This window comes from Marmota marmota, unplaced genomic scaffold (assembly GCF_001458135.2).
Source record: "Marmota marmota marmota unplaced genomic scaffold, marMar, whole genome shotgun sequence".
NCBI lineage: Eukaryota > Metazoa > Chordata > Mammalia > Rodentia > Sciuridae > Marmota > Marmota marmota.
Genome location: NW_025999977.1, coordinates 40,942,377 through 40,962,521, shown reverse-complemented (window position 1 = coordinate 40,962,521; position 20,145 = coordinate 40,942,377). Strand labels below are relative to the sequence as shown.

The 20,145-nt window shown below is 38.2% G+C and overlaps 2 protein-coding genes and 1 long non-coding RNA gene across 5 annotated transcripts in view; 2 read left to right on the top strand and 1 right to left on the bottom strand.

The window, feature by feature from the left end:
- The window catches only part of Hadha (hydroxyacyl-CoA dehydrogenase trifunctional multienzyme complex subunit alpha), a 41,646-nt gene extending 22,834 nt beyond the window's left edge, over positions 1-18,812 (bottom strand). Inside the window, exons 1-7 of the mRNA XM_015479899.2 lie at positions 18,555-18,812; positions 11,593-11,634; positions 11,430-11,500; positions 10,110-10,243; positions 9,191-9,329; positions 7,578-7,697; positions 6,230-6,332 (exon numbers count right to left, since the gene is read on the bottom strand). Coding sequence (XP_015335385.1) covers positions 6,230-6,332; positions 7,578-7,697; positions 9,191-9,329; positions 10,110-10,243; positions 11,430-11,500; positions 11,593-11,634; positions 18,555-18,621 — 676 coding nt within the window. The 5' untranslated portion in view covers positions 18,622-18,812. The remainder of the gene's footprint in view (positions 1-6,229; positions 6,333-7,577; positions 7,698-9,190; positions 9,330-10,109; positions 10,244-11,429; positions 11,501-11,592; positions 11,635-18,554) is intronic.
- LOC125617228 lies at positions 6,229-13,060 on the top strand. The gene is made up of 3 exons (XR_007348151.1): positions 6,229-6,355; positions 12,025-12,028; positions 13,049-13,060. It is a non-coding gene; the product is annotated as an uncharacterized LOC125617228 (long non-coding RNA).
- Positions 18,813-18,873: 61 nt separating the features above from the next.
- The window catches only part of Hadhb (hydroxyacyl-CoA dehydrogenase trifunctional multienzyme complex subunit beta), a 39,767-nt gene continuing 38,495 nt past the window's right edge, over positions 18,874-20,145 (top strand). The window contains exon 1 of one of the 3 annotated variants that reach the window (XM_015479900.2): positions 18,874-19,018. The gene's annotated coding sequence lies outside the window, so the exon portion shown is untranslated. Of the gene's footprint in view, positions 19,019-19,200; positions 19,225-19,277; positions 19,297-20,145 lie in introns of those variants that run through there. The other 2 variants (XM_048804690.1, XM_048804691.1) reach the window with 2 other exon arrangements.

Sequence of the window (20,145 nt, the reverse complement as noted above, 5' to 3'; positions counted from 1 at the left end):
AGACTATTAGGGTGGACCTGACCCAGTCAGGCTGGTATACTTATAAGAAGAAATGTGGACACACACAAGAGACATGAGGGAAGTGCATAAACAGGAAAGATCACGGGCAGGCACGGTGAGAAGGCATCATCTGCAGACCAAAGAAAGAAGCCTCAGAAGCAAAAATGCTAACATCTGACCTTAAGCTTCTATTTTCCAGAACTGTGAGAAATAAGGTTCTGTTGTTGAAGCCACCCATCTGTGGTATTTTGTTCTGGCAGCACCAGCCAACTAATACACGTGGACACCTGGGGAAGAGTACGTAGACAGACCTCTCTGAACAGGCAAACGATGTGAAAATATTTGTGACCCATATGAATACTTGCAAAAGGGTCACCTCAGCAGAGAATTCGAATTATCAAGTGGATAGGATGACTTGTTCTGTGGACACCAGTCAGCCTTTCCCCAGCAACTACTGTCACTGTCCCTTGAACACAGTGGCTACAGTGGAAGGTAAGGAGGTTATGCATGAGTTTACTAGCAACATGAACCTGCTATAGCGTCTGTCAAGTGCCCAGCTGGCCAGCAGGAGAGATGATAGGATGACTCCCCAGAATGATCAGGCAGCTGTCCATTGACAGGTTGATCACACTGTGTTGCTTTTGTCAAGGAAAGGGGAGCACGTCAATTCTTACTGGAACAGAAATTGTGGCTATGAGTTTGCTGCCCTGGTTTGCAATGCTTCTGGACTTAGAATACCTTCCCCACCACCATCACCACACAGTACTCCTCCTGATCAAGAAATTTACTGCATAGTGATGAGGTGCAGCAACAGGCCAAGACACAAAACACAATGGTTTTTATCATATCCTCCATCATTGTGAAGCAGTTGGCTTACTAGGATAGTGGAATGGACTTTTCAAGACTTAGTTACGAAGCCAGTTAAGTAGCAATACTTTGCAGGGTTAGGCCAGTGGCCTCCAGGATATATATGTCAGCCTCCTATATGGGGCTATTTTTCTGATAGTCAGGATTTTGGGGTCCAGGAATTTGCACAACCATAACCTGTGATTATACAATGGAAAACTACAACAACTAATTCAAACAGAACTGCATGCGACCTAGACCTTTAAGAATGAAGGTCATGCTACCTGGCAAAGAACCATGGAGAGCTAAGATGCTTCCTAAGGGGAAAGGGAATATGGCATGGGAAGTGGAATTACTGCCCTCCCCACACCCACATGGTGTGCAGCCAGCACATCGCAGTCCCTAAGGGAGGTGCAGTCAGGGATTCAGGGCTCCTGGGCAGGCTATGCTCATATATATTTCCATTACTGGCCCAGAAACCTCTACTCCTACATCTCTTTATATGAGGCTTCCTTATTGAGGAAAGAAGGGAGAATCTTAAGACACTTTTCTTCCACACCCAGGTCATCCCCTTTCCCCAGGGTCCATAAAGCTGCAGGAGACTTTTTTTTTTTTAGGGCTTCCTTAATAGTGAGATGGCCCTTATGTGTGAATCCATCTGACCCTCCTTCCAAAAAGTGAATGGAACAGAGAGGAAGCTGGTGCTTTCTCCAGTTCTAACCTTCTGCATAAAGTATGGAAATAGTGATTAAAGGCTTCAGTTACTTTCATTTTAGCTTATTACTTTAATTTGCTGCTCCGGTACTTGACAGCTCAGTCTTCTTTCTACCTGAGCTGAGCTCTAGATAGAAATGTATCATACACAGGCTAGTTGCATTGTTAGGTGGAAGAATGACTTAATTATTGTCTTTATTTGGGGATAAAGTATGATTTAAGGAGATACGCCTTTGTATCAAATTGACATGAGGTGGACTATGTTAGTTTTCCAATATATCAATTTGATTAGACCATGATTGTCAGTTCTTTAATAAATGCTAATCTAGGTGTTGCTATGAAGATATTTTGTGCATTAAAGATCATAACAAGCTGATCAATCATTAATATCAGAAATTAGAGAGGAGGAAACCTTACAGAGTACAAAGATTAGTGTTGGAAGAGGTGACACATGTCAGTAATCCCAGTTACTTGCAAAGCTGAGGCAGAAGGATTGCAAGCTCAAGACCAGCCTGGGCAACTTAGAAGAGATCCCGTCTCAAAAAAAAAAAGGCTACGGGTTACGGCTCAATAGTAGAACACTTGCCTAGCATGCATGAGGACCTGAATTCAATCCCCAGTTACATTAAAAAAGATTTTTTTTTTTTTAACAGTAACAAGGAAGTATTATGAATAATTTCATTGAAATAACTTTGGTAAGTTAATAGACTTCTTTGAAAGACATCTACCACAGCTCACTCAAGAAATGGAGACCCTCTCAGTAATGGGGAAAAGAAAGGAAAAAAAAAAAAAAACATGAACAGTTGTTTATTTTGAGGAGCGGGGGGTGGTAACTGAGGATTGAACCCACAGGGTTTTTACTACTGAGCCACATCCTCAGCCCTTTTAATTTTTTATTTTGAGACAGGGTCTCACTAAGTTGCTGAGGTTGGCCTTGAACTTGTGGTCCTCCTGCCTCAGCCTCAGGAGTTGCTGGAATTTTAAGTGTGGCTACTACACCCAGACTATATTGATTATTCATAAAAAAAAATTAATCTGCAGGTAAAAGCTTTCCCAGAAAACTTCAAGTCCTTATGATTAACTAGTGGTTAATTCTATCAGATATTTAAGAAAGAAATAATTTTAATTCTACACAAAATCTTGTAGAAAATTAGAGGAACATTTCCCAACTCATTATATGATGCCAGGATTACCCTGATACCAACGCCAAACAAACAAACAAACAAAAATCACACAAAATAAAATTATCCCTGAGGTTGGCCTTGAACTCATTATCCCTCAGAACCAGATAAAAAAAATCCTTTATGAAACTTTAGCTGATCAGGCCTAGAAGTACTGCTTGTTAGTATAGCCCTACCATGAGCAAGGCCCTGGGTTTGATTTCCAGAACCATAAAACAAGCTGATCAAACCAGTAATCTATAAAAAGGATGATGTACCATGTTTAAGTGGAGTTTATTCCACAAACAAAAGGCTGGTTCAATAGTAAAATATCAGTGTAACTGACATTATTAACAGATTTTTAAAAATAGATTATCTCAATAGATGCAGAAAAGGCGTTGGACAAAATTCAACACCCATTTTGTACAAACTATAAGTAAAAGGTAACTTCTTCAACATGATAAAGGGCATATATGAAAAACCTATAGCTAACAACATACTTAATTGTGAATACTTTCCCCCTGAGACCAGGAACAAGTTAGTATTTATTTTCACCATTTCTATCCAATACTGTACAAAGGTCTTTGCCACTGGAGTTAAGTCAAGAAAAAGAAATAACCAGCATGTAGATTGGAAAGGAAAAAGTCAAACTACATGTAGACAAGATGATTATCTTTGTAGAAAAATTCTTTGGAATCCTCAAAACAAGTGAATAGAACAGTTTAGCAAAATCACAGGCTGTTACAAGGTCCAAAATTCAACTGCATTTTTCTTTTTTTCCCCCAGTACTGGTGGTTGAATCTAGGGATACTCTATCACTGAGCTGCATCCCCAGCCCTTTTTATTTTTTATTTTAAGACAAAGTCTTATTAAATTCCTCAGGCTGGCCTCAAACTTTTGATCCTCCTGTCTCAGCCTCCTGAGTGGCTGGGATTATAAGTTTATGCCACCTCACCTGGCTACATTTCTTTATACTAGAAATTAATGAGAAACTCAAGTAAAAATAAAGTATAATGGGCTTGAGGTATAGCTCAGTGTTAGAGTGAGTACATTCAATCCCCTGCACCAAAACAACAACAAAAACAAAGTTAAGGTTTGGGCTGGGGATGTAGCTCAGTGGTAGAACATGTGGCTTGCATGGGAGAAGTCTTGGGTTGAATCTCCAGCATCAATAATAGCAACAAAACTGTATAAAAAGTATAGTGGCCTGAAAGTATGAAATACCTACATACAAACTTAACAAAACGTGTACAGTTCAATGAGAAGTACAAAAACACTTCTGAGAAATTAAAGACTTCAATATGCAAAGATGATTGATAAAACAACTCAATATTTTAAAGACATCAATACTCCCCAATTTGACATACTGAACCAATGAATTCTAATCAAAACTGTAGCTGGGCCGGGCACGGTGGCACATGCCTGTAAACCCACTGACTTGGGAGGATGGCAAGTTTGAGATCAGCTTCAGCAACCTATTGAGACTCCTGTGTCAAAATAAAAAAACAAAAGGGGCTGGAACTCTGACTCAGCGGTTAACTGCCCCTGGGTTCAATCCCTAGTACAAAAAAAAAAAAAAAAAGAAGACAATTGTGATATTGGTAGACATACAGATAAGTGGGAAATCAGATTACAGATCCAAACATACAGGGTCAACTGATTTTTGACCCACATGTCAAAGTAGTTCATTTGGGAAAAAATGGCCTTCTCAACAAATGGTGCCAGGGCATTTTGATACTCATATGCAAAAAATAAATAAATAAATAAATAATAAATAAATAAATTCTGTCCTTAGATAATGAAATGAAGAGCCACACACTGGGAGAAAGTAGTTACAAATCACATATTTGATAAAAGAATTGTATTCTGATATATATTAAAAAAAAACTCTGAAAATTCACTAATAAAAACTAAATCAAATGAAATGAACAACAGATTTGAACAGATACTTTCCCAAAAATATATAGAAAGCAAATAAACATGTGAAAGACATTCAGTATCTTTGGTGATTACAAAATACAAAATTACAATGAGGTAATACTACAATTCTATTAGAATGTTTAATATTAAAAAGATTAGCTATGTAAGGTAGTTGGAAATTAGAACTCTTATATACTGTTGGTAGGAATGAAAACTGGATATAACCAGTTTTGGGAGGATGGCAAGTTTGAGATCAGCCTCAGCAAACAATCTGATAGATTCTTAAAAGCCAAACACATATCCAGCCAATCCACTTTTTTGTATTTATAAACATGAAATATATCCATATAAAGACTTGTGGATCAATATTCATAGCAGCTTTATTCAGAATAACCCCAAACTGAAAAACAAATGTCCATCATTCAGTGAATGGATAAATCAATTATGGCATATTTATACAACAGAATAATACTCAGCAAGAAAAAGGGAACAAACTACTAATATATAAAATCTGGCTAGATTTCAAAAACATTATTCTAAATGAAAGACAAAAAGCTGCATTCTAGCCAGGCATGGTGGTGCATGCCTGTAATCCTAGTGGCTCGGGAGGCAGAGTCAGGAGGATCGCAAGTTCAAAGCCAGCCCCAGCAATTTAGCGAGGCCCTAAGCAACTCAGTGAGGCCCTGTCTCTAATAAAATACAAAATAGGGCTTGGGATGTGGCTCAGTGGTTGAGTGCCCCTAAGTTCAATCCCTGGTACCCCCCCCCCACAAAAAAGCTGCATACTAGAAATGTCCAATTTTTTTTTGTTGTAGTATTACACAGCTCCATATATTTATCAAAACTCAAATTGCACATAAAATTTGGTAAAATTATTACTTAAATAATATCTTATAATACTGAATTTTAAGAAATACATGATGATGAGGTTGATGTATACATAATTCAGAACACTGGGTTTCTCTCTCTCTCTTTCTTTCTTATTTTTTTGGTGGTACTGAGGATCAAACCCAGGAGCACTCTACCTCTGAGCTACTTTCCTATCATTTTTTTTTTTTTTTTGGTAAACTTTGAGCAGGGTCTTACTAAATTGCTGAGGGTCTTGCTAAGTTGGCTGAGGCTAGCCTTGAACTTGTATTCCTCCTGTTTTTCCCTCCTGAGTTGCTGAAATTATAGGCATGGACCACTGTGCCAGGCCACTGATTTCTATTTCTAACAGAAATTGTATGGGAGGAAGCAGCACATAGTAGATGACAATTATTGTTAACAATCTCATGTTGGTTGTTTCATACAAGTTTATTGTTAAAACACACTCACAAACACACACAAAAAATGGACGATACAGGTAATTTAAGAATAAAAAATAATGACTTGATTTAAATCTTGTACTCCTGATATCCAAATTATAAAGTAAAATAGAAATCAGGGTAATGTTGAAAATCATTTAGTATTAGTAATTTTAGAAAAAAACTGCATTTCTCAAAATCATGACTCGTTTCCTAAGAGTGTTATCTAACAGACACTGGAGATGTTAACTCAGAAAATAAGTTACTTTATAAGGCCCAACTTTGAGACACACTAACACTTACCCAGGGGTTCCACCAATTGGTCAACCAGTCCCATTTTCTTTGCTCTGTCTGCACGAATGTTTCTACCAGTAAGCATCATGTCAAAAGCAGCAGGCACACCCACCTAATAAACAGACAAGGATCAGAGTATGGAGGAAAATGAGGGTGACATATGAGAGAATATCTCAATGCAAAAAGTCAAGCCAGATTTTTATGGTACTTATCAGTAAGTTAAATTTTTATGTACTGATACACATTTAGGTTTGGGATTAGATACCTCTAACAGAAGCACAAATGTCTACCTCTTCTTTTATTCAATAAGTAAAATTTCTGTTTTCCGGAACTGATAAAGTGGAGAATTAATTTCATGTTTCCTAAAAGTATACCCTTAGGTCATTTCAAGTTTCTTTTCAACCATTTATATAATACTTAAAATTTCTATAATGGAACTACAGTGGAGATGCAGAAATCTGATAGTTGTGACAAAGTCTTTAGAAAGAATTTTAGGATTAACAAAAATGTAATTCAGCTAGGGCTTCTTATGTAATACTAGAAAAATGACTTCTAGCAACAAATACCAATAAAAATTAAATGTTTACTCATGGTTTTAAAATCTTTTGACATTCCTATAAAGGAATTTGAAAACTAATACCATAAATCTTCCTTTATTTTTTTTTGGTGCCTAGTTCATATCAACTTCTTTGTTGATAGTATTTCTTTTTTTGTACTAGGGATTAAACCCAGGGGTGCTTAACCACTGAGCAACACTCTCGGCCCTTTTGTTTTTTCTTTTGAGACAGTGTTTCACTGAGTGCTTAGGGCCTTGCTAAGTTGCTGAGGCTGGCTCTGAATTTGTATTTCTCCTGCCTCAGCCTCATGAATCTACAATGTCAAAAGCTATGAAGTTCAATAGGCCCTCCAGTTTGATATTAAGATTGCTCTGCAGCCTCCAGATCTGATTCTCCTTTCCCTTGTCCTTAAGAATTCAAGGAATGGGGGATAGGAGCACTTGCCTAGCATGTGCATTATATTTATTATGAAACATAACCTAGATTTTGAAAAGATAAGAGAGTACCATGAAGAGAAGGAACAAATAATGCTAAAGGCTCTTATTTATCTCTACCCTTCTTTAGGGACCAAAAAAGGACCTTGATTGATAATTTTAAGTAATTACAAAATAAATATCAGAAATAAAAATCTGTCAATGATTCTAAAATAGTCTTATATGGGTCTAAATTCTATAATGAATACCTGTATTCATAGTGTTTTGTACAAAAGGAAATAGATCTAAAGGGACACTTAAGTTTTCAGATTCTAAGTTCATGATAGTGGGGCAGGATGGAAGGGAGAGGTGGGGTCTTAAACTCACCATTTTGGGCAGCCTTTGGGTGCCTCCTGCTCCGGGTAGAATCCCCAGCAAGACTTCAGGGACACCTAATACTGTTTTTCTATCTTTTGTTGCTATTCTGTATTGGCATGCAATGGCAAGCTTCAAACAAATGAAAAAATGAATTAGACTGTTGGAAAATGTTAACTTCATAACATCTTAGGATCTCTGAGGGCTGAAGATTACTTATAAAGCAAGAAAATGCCAACAGAATAAATGAAGTTTCTTAGGGTGGTACCTGATGCTTTCTATAATTTACCTTTTCAGTTTTTTCATGCTTTCCCCCTAATTTATTAACCGTTTTGGGTTGTAGGTCTACCTTAAAAACCTTCTCAAACCTAGAGAATCTTGCAATAGAAAAACACACACATATTTTATGTGGACTCCAAGTTAAGAAGGCCTGTACTTTAAAGACCTATCCTTCCAATCAAACAGTTTTACTCAGTTTCCTCATAGGTGCTGCTTACTATATACTATATGTGGAATGCATTTTTAACCATTTTCTGGTTAGCCAAATTCAGCCCATCTTTTAAGCCCAGATCCAAGTTTTCTTTTAATATTTAATTTTTAGTTTTAGGTGGACACAATATCTTTATTTTATTTTTATGTGGTGCTGAGGGTCGAACCCAGTGCTTCACGTATGCCAGGCGAGCGCGCTACCACTTGAGCCACATCCCCAGCCCCAGAGCCAAGTTTTCTTAATTAACATATGTGAAAATGTCCAGCAAAGAGCCTCACACACGATATATATACAATAAATGTTATTTTCTTTTCCCTTCTTTCTTTTCTTACATGCTTTCTACATACACGAATCTCTTCTCTCCAATCAGGGCACTTGACCACTGAGCCACGTTCCAGTCCTATTTTGTATTTAATTTGACACAAGGTCTCAATGAGTTGCTTAGTGTCTCGCTTTTGCTGAGGTTGGCTTTGAACTCGTGATCCTCCTGCCTTAGCCTCCCCAGCCACTAGAATTATAGGCATGTGCCACTGCACCTGGCATCTTCTCTCCAATCTTATATTATTTACTATCTTTATTACTCAAAAGAAACTTAAGGGCTGGGGATGTGGCTCAAGCGGTAGCGCGCTCGCCAGGCATGTGTGCGGCCCGGGTTCGATCCTCAGCACTACATACAAACAAAGATGTTGTGTCCGCCGAGAACTAAAAAATAAATATTAAAAAAATTCTCTCTCTCTCTCTCTCTCTCTCTCTCTCTCTCCCACTCTCTCTTAAAAAAAAAAAAAGAAACTTAAATTTGTTTCTGAACCAGATTTAAAAACATGAATGTGAATCACACTTTTGTATCTTTGCTCTGCAATCTTGAACTTGCTTTTTAGAAACAAAAAGAACCTTGGAAAACACAAATCTCAGTTTATATGTTTACATGTGAAAATATCACAAGTTCGTTTACTAGATTTATGCCAGTTGCTTTGTCACACAGATTAAGAATTAAAACCTATTCAGAAGTTTAATATGGAAAAAAAGATGAATATCCTCTGAAAATGTTTTGCAAGCTAAGTAACAGCCTTAGGTTTATAGCTGGTGACTCTCACCAATGAACTGGGGTGTCTCAATAACTGGAATACATCTGTACCTCAAGTCCTCCTCCCAAACAGGATCCATTGATGGCAGCCACGACAGGTTTGGGGGACCTTTCAAGTTTCTCAAACATTCTCTGTCCTTCCTGTGATATCTGTGTTGCTTCTTGAGGGGTCTTACAAGACGCTAACATGCTGAAGTAGCCACAAAAGTGAGCAGGAAACAATCAATGATGAAACCACATCTACAGTCTTTGTTAAATATATCATCTACTATATACTTATCCCATCCCACCATATAGCAATAATTAGTAATGAGTTTTTAAATACGAAACAAAAAACACATTACACAATTTATTTTCATTTCTATAACAAATCATCAGATTATAAAGCTTTGTGTATGAGAACATCACTTGGTTAATATTTTCACTATCAAATTAAACAACAATCAAAACAACAGCAAAACAACAACAAAATACAAAAGCTCTTAGGTTGTTTAGAGGCACTTAAAATTTATTTATTAATAGACCCCCCTATGTTTTTTGGTAGCAGGGATAGAACCTGGGGCATTTAACCATGAGTCACATCCCCAGCACTTTTTTTATTTTTTGAGACAGAGTATTCCTAAGTTGCTTAGGGCCTCACTGAGTTACTGAGGCTGGCTTTGAATTTGCAATCCTCCTGCCTCAGCCTCTGGAGATGCTGGGATTTCAGGTGTGCCTTACCATGCCTGGTCTCCCCCAATGATTTTTTAAAAAATCTGTTACAATAATAATGTTGTAGGAAAAGACTACATTTATTTTTACATGATTTAGCAATAAGCCCCTCGATTTTTGTCAGTCTTGCTATGCTCACAAAAATAACATAAAAAAGTTTTCAGAAAACTTACTTCTACCTTCTTTCAAAAGGAGGAATTATTAGGCCTAATAATAAATGTTCAAGATAAAAGACAACTTAAAGTTTCCTAAAACTTACTTGATATCAGCACCTGCAACAAAGCAGCCTGGCTTTGATGAGATGAGGACGGCACTTTTGATTTGATCACTGGCCCAGATTTCATTCATTACTTCCATGAACTCTGTTTGTACTTCTTTATTCAGTGTATTTACCTGCCAAGGGAAATAAACCTAAGGGTTTAAATTTGAAATACCAGATGTCTAATATTACCATCAAACGTTTTTGTTATAAGGAAGAAGGAGAAGCAGAAAACAAACCCAGTAGTTTTCTATTCAGGCACCTTTGGCCAAGTACTAGCACCCCTTCCTTTAAAAACAGGAGGGGAAATCTAAATCATACTCCTAAGAGTTTGAATCACATGTAAGCTACAAATAAGTTTACAAACATTTATTGGCAGGGAAAAATCTGTATAATATTAAGGAAAAAAGGAAATCAAAATCAGACACACAGTGTGATCTTAGCTTTATAAATATTATTTATTAAAAGTGGATTAAATGTAGTTATCTTTGGGTTTGGATTATGAATGATTATTATTTTCTTCTTCATAATTTTTTGTAGTTTTAAAATTTTCTATCACCAGCATGTATTGTGTTCAGAAAAATATTCAATGAGAAAATTCTGAAAAAAATACCTTAAACTTGAATCATTGTTTAGTGGGTGCTAAGATTTACTCTAGTGATAGTATCAAGTGTTTTCATCTAGGCCTCTGGTCATAAGATTTTTAAAGTATGAAAGCTTTACACCATTTTGAGATGGGGGAAAAGCATGGGTTCCTGCATTAAAGCTCTTCTTGGCAAAAGACTGGAGTAATACTGCATGCCTTGTTGAAGTTGCCAGACACAAAAGAGGTTCTTTGAAAAGAACTTGATTTCTAATATTTGAGTTGCATGGAGTCATTCAGATTCCAAGAAGCTTAACAGCCAAGTGTCCACATTTAACCAGCCAATGTACTATGAATAATGACCAATGCAGGTAATAAAGAAAGTGGATCCAATAAACTCATATTTAAGATGGGCAGTGAGTTTCAATTCTTATAAACAAAGCTTATACTTTGGTTCTGATCTAATAAGTCACATCCTTATTCTACACTGTAAACAGAAGGCTAGTCTCATTAATCCTCAATATCAATCTGACACTTAGAGTCAACAAGAAGGAATTCTTAAATGAGAATATCTGCTTCAGAAAACTACCTTCATGGGGCAATCTGTCAAACTTTAACCATCAACATTATTAATCCATGTGACAGGATTATTGCCAGATTGGTAGATTACTTTCCACTCAGGATTAGATCAGCAGATGTAGTTAGTAGAAATAACTGCAGAAAGTTAAATTAGGTACCTTTGAATTGGGTGAGTTAAGTCGAATAACTGCCACATTCCCTTTGACGCCATAGTTAACATGGGTTCTAGCTAAAAAAGACAAGAAAATTTATTAGTAAATATGTTTACTACAAAATAATCTAAGAAGCAATATAAGTATGACCACAAGAAATTAAACTTACCCAGCAAAGCAGAAGACCCTGAAAAGTGGCGGCAACTACAACCTGTAAGGAAAGGGCATTTCAAAATTAATTATTGTGCAAAACAGGATTTCTTTAGTACCCTCAGATACAGCAAAGCTGGAATTTTCGGTAACAACCACCTACCCCCAATCAGAACAATGTAGTCTAGACCATCATTGTGACTACTACTACATCTTTTTCATTTCAATTATCAGGTCATGTGATTACTCAGATACTAAATAAGGTAGGTAAGAGAATATCCCCTCTCCCCCTGCCAAAGATGACACATCCCCAGAAGCTGTGAATATATTAGGTTACATGGCAAAGAGGGATTGAAGTTGCAAATGGAATTGATTGCTCATCAGTTGACCTATATAGGAAGAGTATCATGGATTATCCCAGTGGGTTTAGTGTAATCACAAAAGGGAAGAGAGAGGTGAACAGAATCAGAGAGATAACAGTGAGAGAATGTCTTGGCCCCAGGATATTGGAAGAAGGAAGGAAGTGAGCAAAAAAGTTAAGAATGCAGGCAGCTTCTTGAAGCTAGAAAAGGTAAAGTAACTGATTTTCCCTTACAGCATCCACAATGACCAGAGCTCTGTCCACACCATTGATTTTAGCCTAATGAGGCCCATTATGGACTTGTGATCTCTTTAACTATAAGATAATAAATTTTTACTGCTTTAGATACTAAGCTTGTGATGATTACCGCAGTTATAAGAAATTAATACAGTAAGTAATAAGTAAACTACAAAGCAATCCTTAAAGTCAGTTCCAAATGTATTCCAAATATATCCTAACTATGCTTTCCAGCCACATCTACTTACATTTTTATGGAAAGATAGACTTTATGGTGTTATCAAAAGTAATATCAAGGGGAAACAATGGCTACTATAAATGAAACATTCCATATCACACTTTGCTATTATAAGTATTTCTAACTGAAAATGTCTATACTGTACTCCACCAAGAATATTCCTACATTTTGGATAACAAAGACCAGCTCTGTTCTCTCCTTCTTAATCTCTTCTCTAGTTTAGTTTCTCCAGCATGATGATATAGAGATCTATCTTGATATGACTTATAGCCATCCTGGTTGTAACCACCATTTTGCTTATCAGGATAAAATGGCAACCACCCCAAACCCTATAGGACAAACAAAATGGTTAAAATAGTCAGCTGAGTGTGTTGTACTGGCCACTGATGCCCAGACTGTTTCTTCACTGACAATGGACATATTAATAGTTTTTGAGGAAGACCAGGTACATGCTGGTTGGTGGCCCAACTCTGACTAGCTTAGCATACAAATTCCATCTTCCTAGGTCTGGGGATGTAGCTCAGTGGCCTAGCAAGCTTGAAGTCCTGGGTTTGATCTCCAGCATTGCACCTCACCAAAAGAAATTCTTCCTCCTACCTTGGGAATGAGATTTATTGACCTGTTGTGCTGCAGCCCAAGCACACTTCTGAAAATTAAGTCCCCAATAAATTGTACTTTGTGCAATCCTGGATCTATCTGCTTCTTTCTTCAGTCACATGGTCCCTTCTCATACACCAGGACTGGGTTTTTCCATAATAACAATGCTGATGTGATCTTTTGGTTCGTGGAGGGCCTTTCAATTTGGACTCTAACAGAGAAGGTAAGGAATATTGGGGAATTCTAGGCAAATTTGTTCTGGGCATTCCTCTTTCTCTTTTTACCATTAAGGGTCACTTTTATTCTGCTCTCATCCAAACATCTTGCTCTCTGTGGTAACCAAGTTGTTCTGGAGGACACCCAGTGTCAACATCTCTTAATAACTGTTAGGTCGGTCGGTGGATTGCTCTCTGTGGTAACCAAGTTGTTCTGGAGGACACCCAGTGTCAACATCTCTTAATAACTGTTAGGTCGGTCGGTGGCATCGACCTAACAATAACAATTTCCAATCGCCTTCAAAAAAACCTTTCTTCCCTTGTCTTTCATTCATGGTTTACTTTAAACCATTTCTCCTATGTGCCTCTTTAATGCTATACTCCTTTTTCCTCCCTGTATCTTTCAAATCTTGCTGTAGTCTTACGAGAGAAAGTTTTCTCTTTGGTTCCAAAAATAAAAACAAACCATCCCTTAACTGATTAGCAGCTGAGCAGCTGTACACATGAAACACACCCAGGAAAAGGCATACGTCTTACAACGATATCAAATATAACAGAACTAATGCTTTAATAATATATCCAGTGGTTCCTTCATCTTCTAATTATTCTAGCTTTCTTCATGTATTATTTCTTTTCCACTTCTTCTTCTTTCTTTTTTTCAATGCTGGATATCAAATCCAGGGCCTCCTGCATGCTAGGCAAGTACTCTACCACTGGGCCACATCCTTGGCCCCCCATTATTATTATTTTTTAAATTATTAGTACTAATGCTTATTTATTTCTATTTTCATTGAATTCTAATTTTTCATTGAATATGTGGGAACCACTGATTTGGAGAACCTAATGGTGGGTAGAATGGGGAGGAACATCAATATTTAGCCAAGGCTCTTGCTTCTATCAGCTTTTTTCTCCATCTTTCAATTTTTTAAAGGAAGGGAAAGGGAAAGGAAGAAAAGGGAAGGGAAGAGGAAGGAAGGGACAGAAAATAGCAGCTTTATATAGGTCCTGAAAGGCAATATAACATATTACTGAGAAAACTATATCTGGCCCCAGAACCAGAGTAGGGTGATCTCAGGTTCTCTGTCTGCATTTGTTTTCTTTTCTTTTTTCTTTTTTTTTAAAGAGAGAGAGAGAGAGAGAGAGAGAAAGAATTTTTTAATATTTATTTTTTAGTTTTCGGTGGACACAACATCTTTGTTTGTATGTGGTGCTGAGGATCGAACCCGGGCCGCACGCATGCCAGGAGAGCACGCTACCGCTTGAGCCACATCCCCAGCCCTGCATTTGTTTTCTAAGCAATCCAAATCAGCCCTCTTAGTACAAAGACAAAGAATGGGTTCAACTACTAGGTTTATTTACTACCTGGGTGATCATGAACAAGTCTCTGGGTGAATTTCAGTGTTTTAAGATAGGAGAAGCCAGCCATCATTTTCATTCAGTGCCTGTTTCACTAATGACATGCTTCCCCTCTGCTTCTCTACCATTTGAAATCTGTGTCATTTGTATTTATCAATTTTCCTTCTTTGTATTTGCATCGTGGTTTCAATATTTTCCACAAACCTCACCTTCAGATTTCAACTATACAACTACAATTGCTCCCTGCCCAATTTGTTTTTGTTGTTGTTTTTGTGTGTGCTAGGAATCAAATCCAGGGGTGCTTTACCACTAACCTATCCCCCCAGCCCTTTTCTATTTATTTTGAGATGGGGTCTTTTTAAGTTGCCCAGGATGGCCTCAAACTTGTGATTCTCTTGCCTTAGCCTCCCGAATTGTGGGGATCATAGGCATGAGCAACTGCAAACTGCTGTCTTCTTGCTTTTTTACCTTTATCATTTACTGATTGTTCTCTAATTGCAGCAGCTATAGCAGGTGTTCTGTTAACTAAATTATGATCCCTTCCAGCAACACATCATTCAAAAAAATCTACTGTGACCTAACATGCACTGTTCTAGGAACTTGAAGTAAAAAGGTAGAAAACAAACAAACAAACAAAAAACCTGTCTTGGTGGAGATTACATTCCAGGGCAACAGAGGATATGATAACTAGGAAAAATCAGTTCCTACTCAATATAGATAAATGAAAACATGACAATCAATCCAGAATCAAAAAGAAGTTTGCTTGTAAAGTAGAAATTCTAGTGGGAAGGGAAGCAGGGGATAAGCCATTCCATCTAGAACAGGGCAGAGCAAGAACCGACTGACTGGGAGAATAGTTTGGGACAGGCAAGGTAGAAGGAGAAAATCCAAGAAACATGAATATGTAAATAAGTACATCAGAAGTGCTTAAGGAAAAAAGAAAAGAAGAGAAACTAAGAGCAAGCATGGATTGCAATTTTAAAGATCAAATATTTGAGCTAACAGGGAGGTATGCATTGACCTATAGTTTAAGTCATTTTAACTCTTGCCAACTAACCCTCCTTTCCTGTAAACACACCCACACACTTACATAAAACCTCTTTAAAATAGGAACAAAAAGAGAAAATCTATAAATGCACAAATATATTTAGAAAAGAATTCCAAACCATACTCAACTAAATCAAGTTGAAGTACAAAGTAACTTTGTTTTTGGAATCTGTCCTTACCAATGCATAATAGCAAAGCTTACTCTAGCAGCCGGATGAACTTTAGCCTACATCTGCTGTGCCAGTAAAAGAGAAACCTTTGTCCTACTTTTTAGTCATCTTTATATGTAACTCAAGTGAATATATAAAGATCACGTGAGCTACAATCAGTGGAGACAGCTGAATTGTACTGACACAAATTTCGAATTTGAAAATGTTATTCTCCTTTTAACAACAGCTTTCCTCAAAATTCAACCTTGAGAGAAGAAATGGGATTAAGAAAGTGAGTCTCGAATTAAAAAACACTACATCACATTTCTCTCTAATTGAGAACCTCTGAAACTTATTACTGACATAATTAGGAATTTAGATTGAGAAGGAGTAGGAATTAGAAACATGGTCAAGATGTGATTTTCATTTCATAGTTATAGTCAGAATTCTAGCACTTGTAGAGCACGAGTGCACTAAAACTTCAAGAATTACAAGTCAGTTCCAAGAGAGTTCAATCATTTCCCAGCAAATGTTATAGTCTCATAAAAAGTCTCTGTAATGCAGGGGCTGTGACTCAGTAATAGAGCACTCGCCTGGCACAAGTGAGGCACTGGGTTTGATCCTCAGTGCCACATAAAAATAAAATAAAGGTATTATGTCCACCTACAACTAAAAAAATATGTATTTTTTTTAAAAAGTCTGTACAATGCATTGGCACACACATTCAAGGTAAAGGAACAATCATCTGTTGTCTAAAAATGGTAATCCAGGTGTCTAGGTAATTTTAAATTCACTTTGTAGATATTTTTCCAAAATTTATAAATTGCTATCGAAAAAAACAGTAACTGGGCTGGGATTGTGGCTCAGGGGTAGAGCGCTTGCCTCACATGTGCGAGACCTTGGGTTCGATCCTCAGCACCACATCAAAATAAATAAGTGAAATAAAGGTATTGTGTTCAACTACAACTAAAAATAAATATTAAAAACAAAAAAAGAAAAAAGCAGTAACTATCATGAAACATATTTTCTTATTGGTGGAAACAGTGCAAAATATATGCACATAAATTTCTATAGAGAAAATATAGAAAGATTAAGCTGTTTTTTATCACACATGTTAAATGCAATAAATTGAGGATTCTTGGATGTACAGAATTATAGTTCTCCAGGGTTGAAAACAGTTATTAATAGTGAACATTTACTGAGCATTTACTTCAAGATAAACTGCTTTATACCTTCATAACCTCACAAAGTAGAACTATTCTCCCATTTTAAAAATGAGAAAAGATATAGAAATTAATTGTACAAGGTCACCCCAAGGTAAAGTGACAGTTTCAAACCCAGAAGTCAGACCACATGTTTAATGCTTTTAATTGTTCTGTCACTCTACTTCTCAATGCTAAAGAAAGTTTACAGTCTCAATCATTCATTTGACAGATAGGAAAATAAAGCTCACTTTGATTAAGGTTATTTGTCCAAAGTAACACAACTAGTGATCGGAAACCATGTGGCCTGACTACTACATTAGTGCAAATCTATAAGAAATGCCTTACAAATTTTGCAGGAGCAAATTCAAAAATATGATTTTTCAACAGTGTTAAATGACATATGTGGAAAATAAGGAAAAATATGAAGTGAAAATGCAATCAAATGCTAATGGGAGGAATGTGAGTAGTAAGACAATAGATGATTCCTTTTTCTTAATCTCTTTCTCTAGTCTTTACAGCATTTCATTTTTTTGTAATGTAGTGATATTATGATTGGTATGATTGGTATGATAAGTATCCTATGGAGATTAAAAATAGGCTGAAAAAATAAAGAAGAAAAAGATTCAATCATTTAATTAATCCCTTGCAGTTAAGGGAGACTCCAGCTACCTGTCTTAAAAAACAAAAACAAAAACACTACCCACTGGTTCAGCAGGAAGGAGAGAATTCATATTACAAATTAAAGCAAAAGTTCATAATTAAGTAAGTGGTATTAAGTGAAACATGCAGTGAAGTCATGTTGGACCTCACAGATTTGGAACAGAAGAAAAATGACAGGTTTTCTAGAGCTACCCTCTTTGACAGATTTACTGCTGATTTTCAGGAGGAAAAAAGATAATATACTTAACACAGCAGAAACGAAATTAGATATAGTTCTTAAAATTATGTAAAGTTTTATTTATTAGGACTCAAGTTATTTGTATATGCTTAAAATGTGTCAAGGTGCAAAACCTTGCGTTTCCACATACTACATGTTCACACAGGAATTATTGAAACTTCAAGAGTTCAGCTACCCATTTAAGTACAAAAATGGTTCTTAGGAAGGAGCAGGGAATGGCAGGGATCTCCAAGGCTGGCCAGTTTCATCCGAGAAGCTTGTAAGACACCTCTTGTTGCAAGCCAAGGTGCTGTGAGGCCTCAACGATGAGACAGACTGGGTCCTGATCCTCCAGATCTGTGTCAGGCCCAGGCCAACAATAAATAAAAACAAGAAGGGCGTGAGCCCAGTAGTGCTACTCGGGAGACCTGCGGAAAGAGCCAGAGTGGGTGGAAAGGGCTCAGAAATGCTGGGAGTTACGGAGCCTGAAATCGCTGCAGGACTTGGGAGCTGTGAGAGTTAGTGACAGTCCCTTCTCAAGGACACAGGAAAAGGGGTTCCAGGACAGTATGCCCAGGCAGAAGGGGTCACTCGGCGGGAGTGGACAGGCGGCAGCGAGGGACCGGCGCAGCTCTTAGCCGCTCCAGTTCCTGCAGGAGTTCTATCCGAGATTCCCAGGTGCCCTCAGCCAGGTCTCACCTCGGGAGCGGAGGATCCTGAAGGCGTTGAAGCGGTTGAGGCTGCCAATTGCTCGGGAGGCCACCATCTTGAACAGGAGAGGACGAAAGTAGAGAGCGCTTCTATCTCCAGCGGCAAGAGCAGACCACTTTTTCCTACAGTCTAACTGGCCAGGCGCCCGACGTACTGCCTGACTAAAACCCAGGCGCTGAGTTGCTACCAGCCCCTTAACACTGCCCTTCCCTCCCGGCTCACAGGGCCAAAAGGGATGCTTTCTCTGCCCAAGGACGAAGGTCCTAGGAAGAGGGGGCGGAGCGCCGGGTTTTTTAGTCAGGCGGCTGGCGGGCAGTCCGCAAGGTCGACAACTCTTGCTGGCGGGGGTGAGGGGTCCTTTCTAAGACGGGTCTACGCCTCGGTCCCTCTAGGTCTTGGCACTCGGGACTGAACCTCGGCGGGAGTGAGATCCCGCACCGAAGCGGACTGAGGTGAGACTGTGCACTGCACCGGATATTCGGCCTGTTTGGCTTTTTATTTTTCCTGTCGCCCCCAAGCAGATCCCACTTCTTTGCTTGCGGGAGCAGAGAACACTCGCTGCGCCAGTGTCCGCGGCCCCTTCTCCTCCCTGGAAGAGTAGAAAATGGACAAGCCGGAGAGAGGTCTTCCGACCGGGCCGACAGTGCGCAGCGCATAGGCAGTGACTGGGAATCGCGTTATAGCAGTAGCTCGGAGCGGCACTGTCACCGGTCTTAATTTATCACCGCAGGTTAACTAACTGCATGAGTGTGTGCCTAAAACGCTGGGCTGCGTTTGAGTGTTTGTTGTTGTTTCACTTCTTGTAGCCAAGTTAGAGGCTGTTGAGATTCAGAACGGCGCCATGGGTTTACCCTGATGTCTGCTCTTAAGGGGGGGACTGGCCGTCCTGCTTGGTGACCCAGTGCTCAGGGGCACTTTCTAATCTTGAAGGGACCTGGCGATCATCTGGTCACTCATCCCCCTTCTGCCCCCCACCCCTATCCCGAACTTTACTGGTGAAGAAACAAACCCGGACCAATCAGAGTGGGTTCGTCCATGGCCACAGGTGGTAGAAACAGGACTAGAGCCTAAGTCTACATTTAATTAAGAACTCTGCATTGCACGATAGCTGTTTTGTGTTGAAAGATGGGCTCCGGTCCTAGAATAAAGTGACCTTTTTTTTTTTTTTAACATAATACTGAGGATCTATCTTGCTCCAGGCACCATTTTATTTAATCCTCATAATCCCAAAATTATTTTCAATTTCTAGTTGAAAATGAAATTATGCAAACTTTCTGGTCTTTGGCAAAGCCAGGATTTAGACATAAAAAGGAGGCTTAGATTATGCAAACTTTCTGGTCTTTGGCAAAGCCAGGATTTAGACATAAAAAGCTGAACTTCACTACTCACCAAGTTGACTCTTATACAAGAAAGGAAACAAATGGCAGGCAAGTTGAGACTTAAATGAGATGTATGGAAAGAAAGGAGAGCCTTTTCTGTTTTAAAGCTCGGAGTCCTCCATCACTGGGAGCATTTTAAGCAGAAACTGGTAACCACTTCTCATAAATTGCAAAAAGGATTCTTTTTTTTTTTTTTTTTT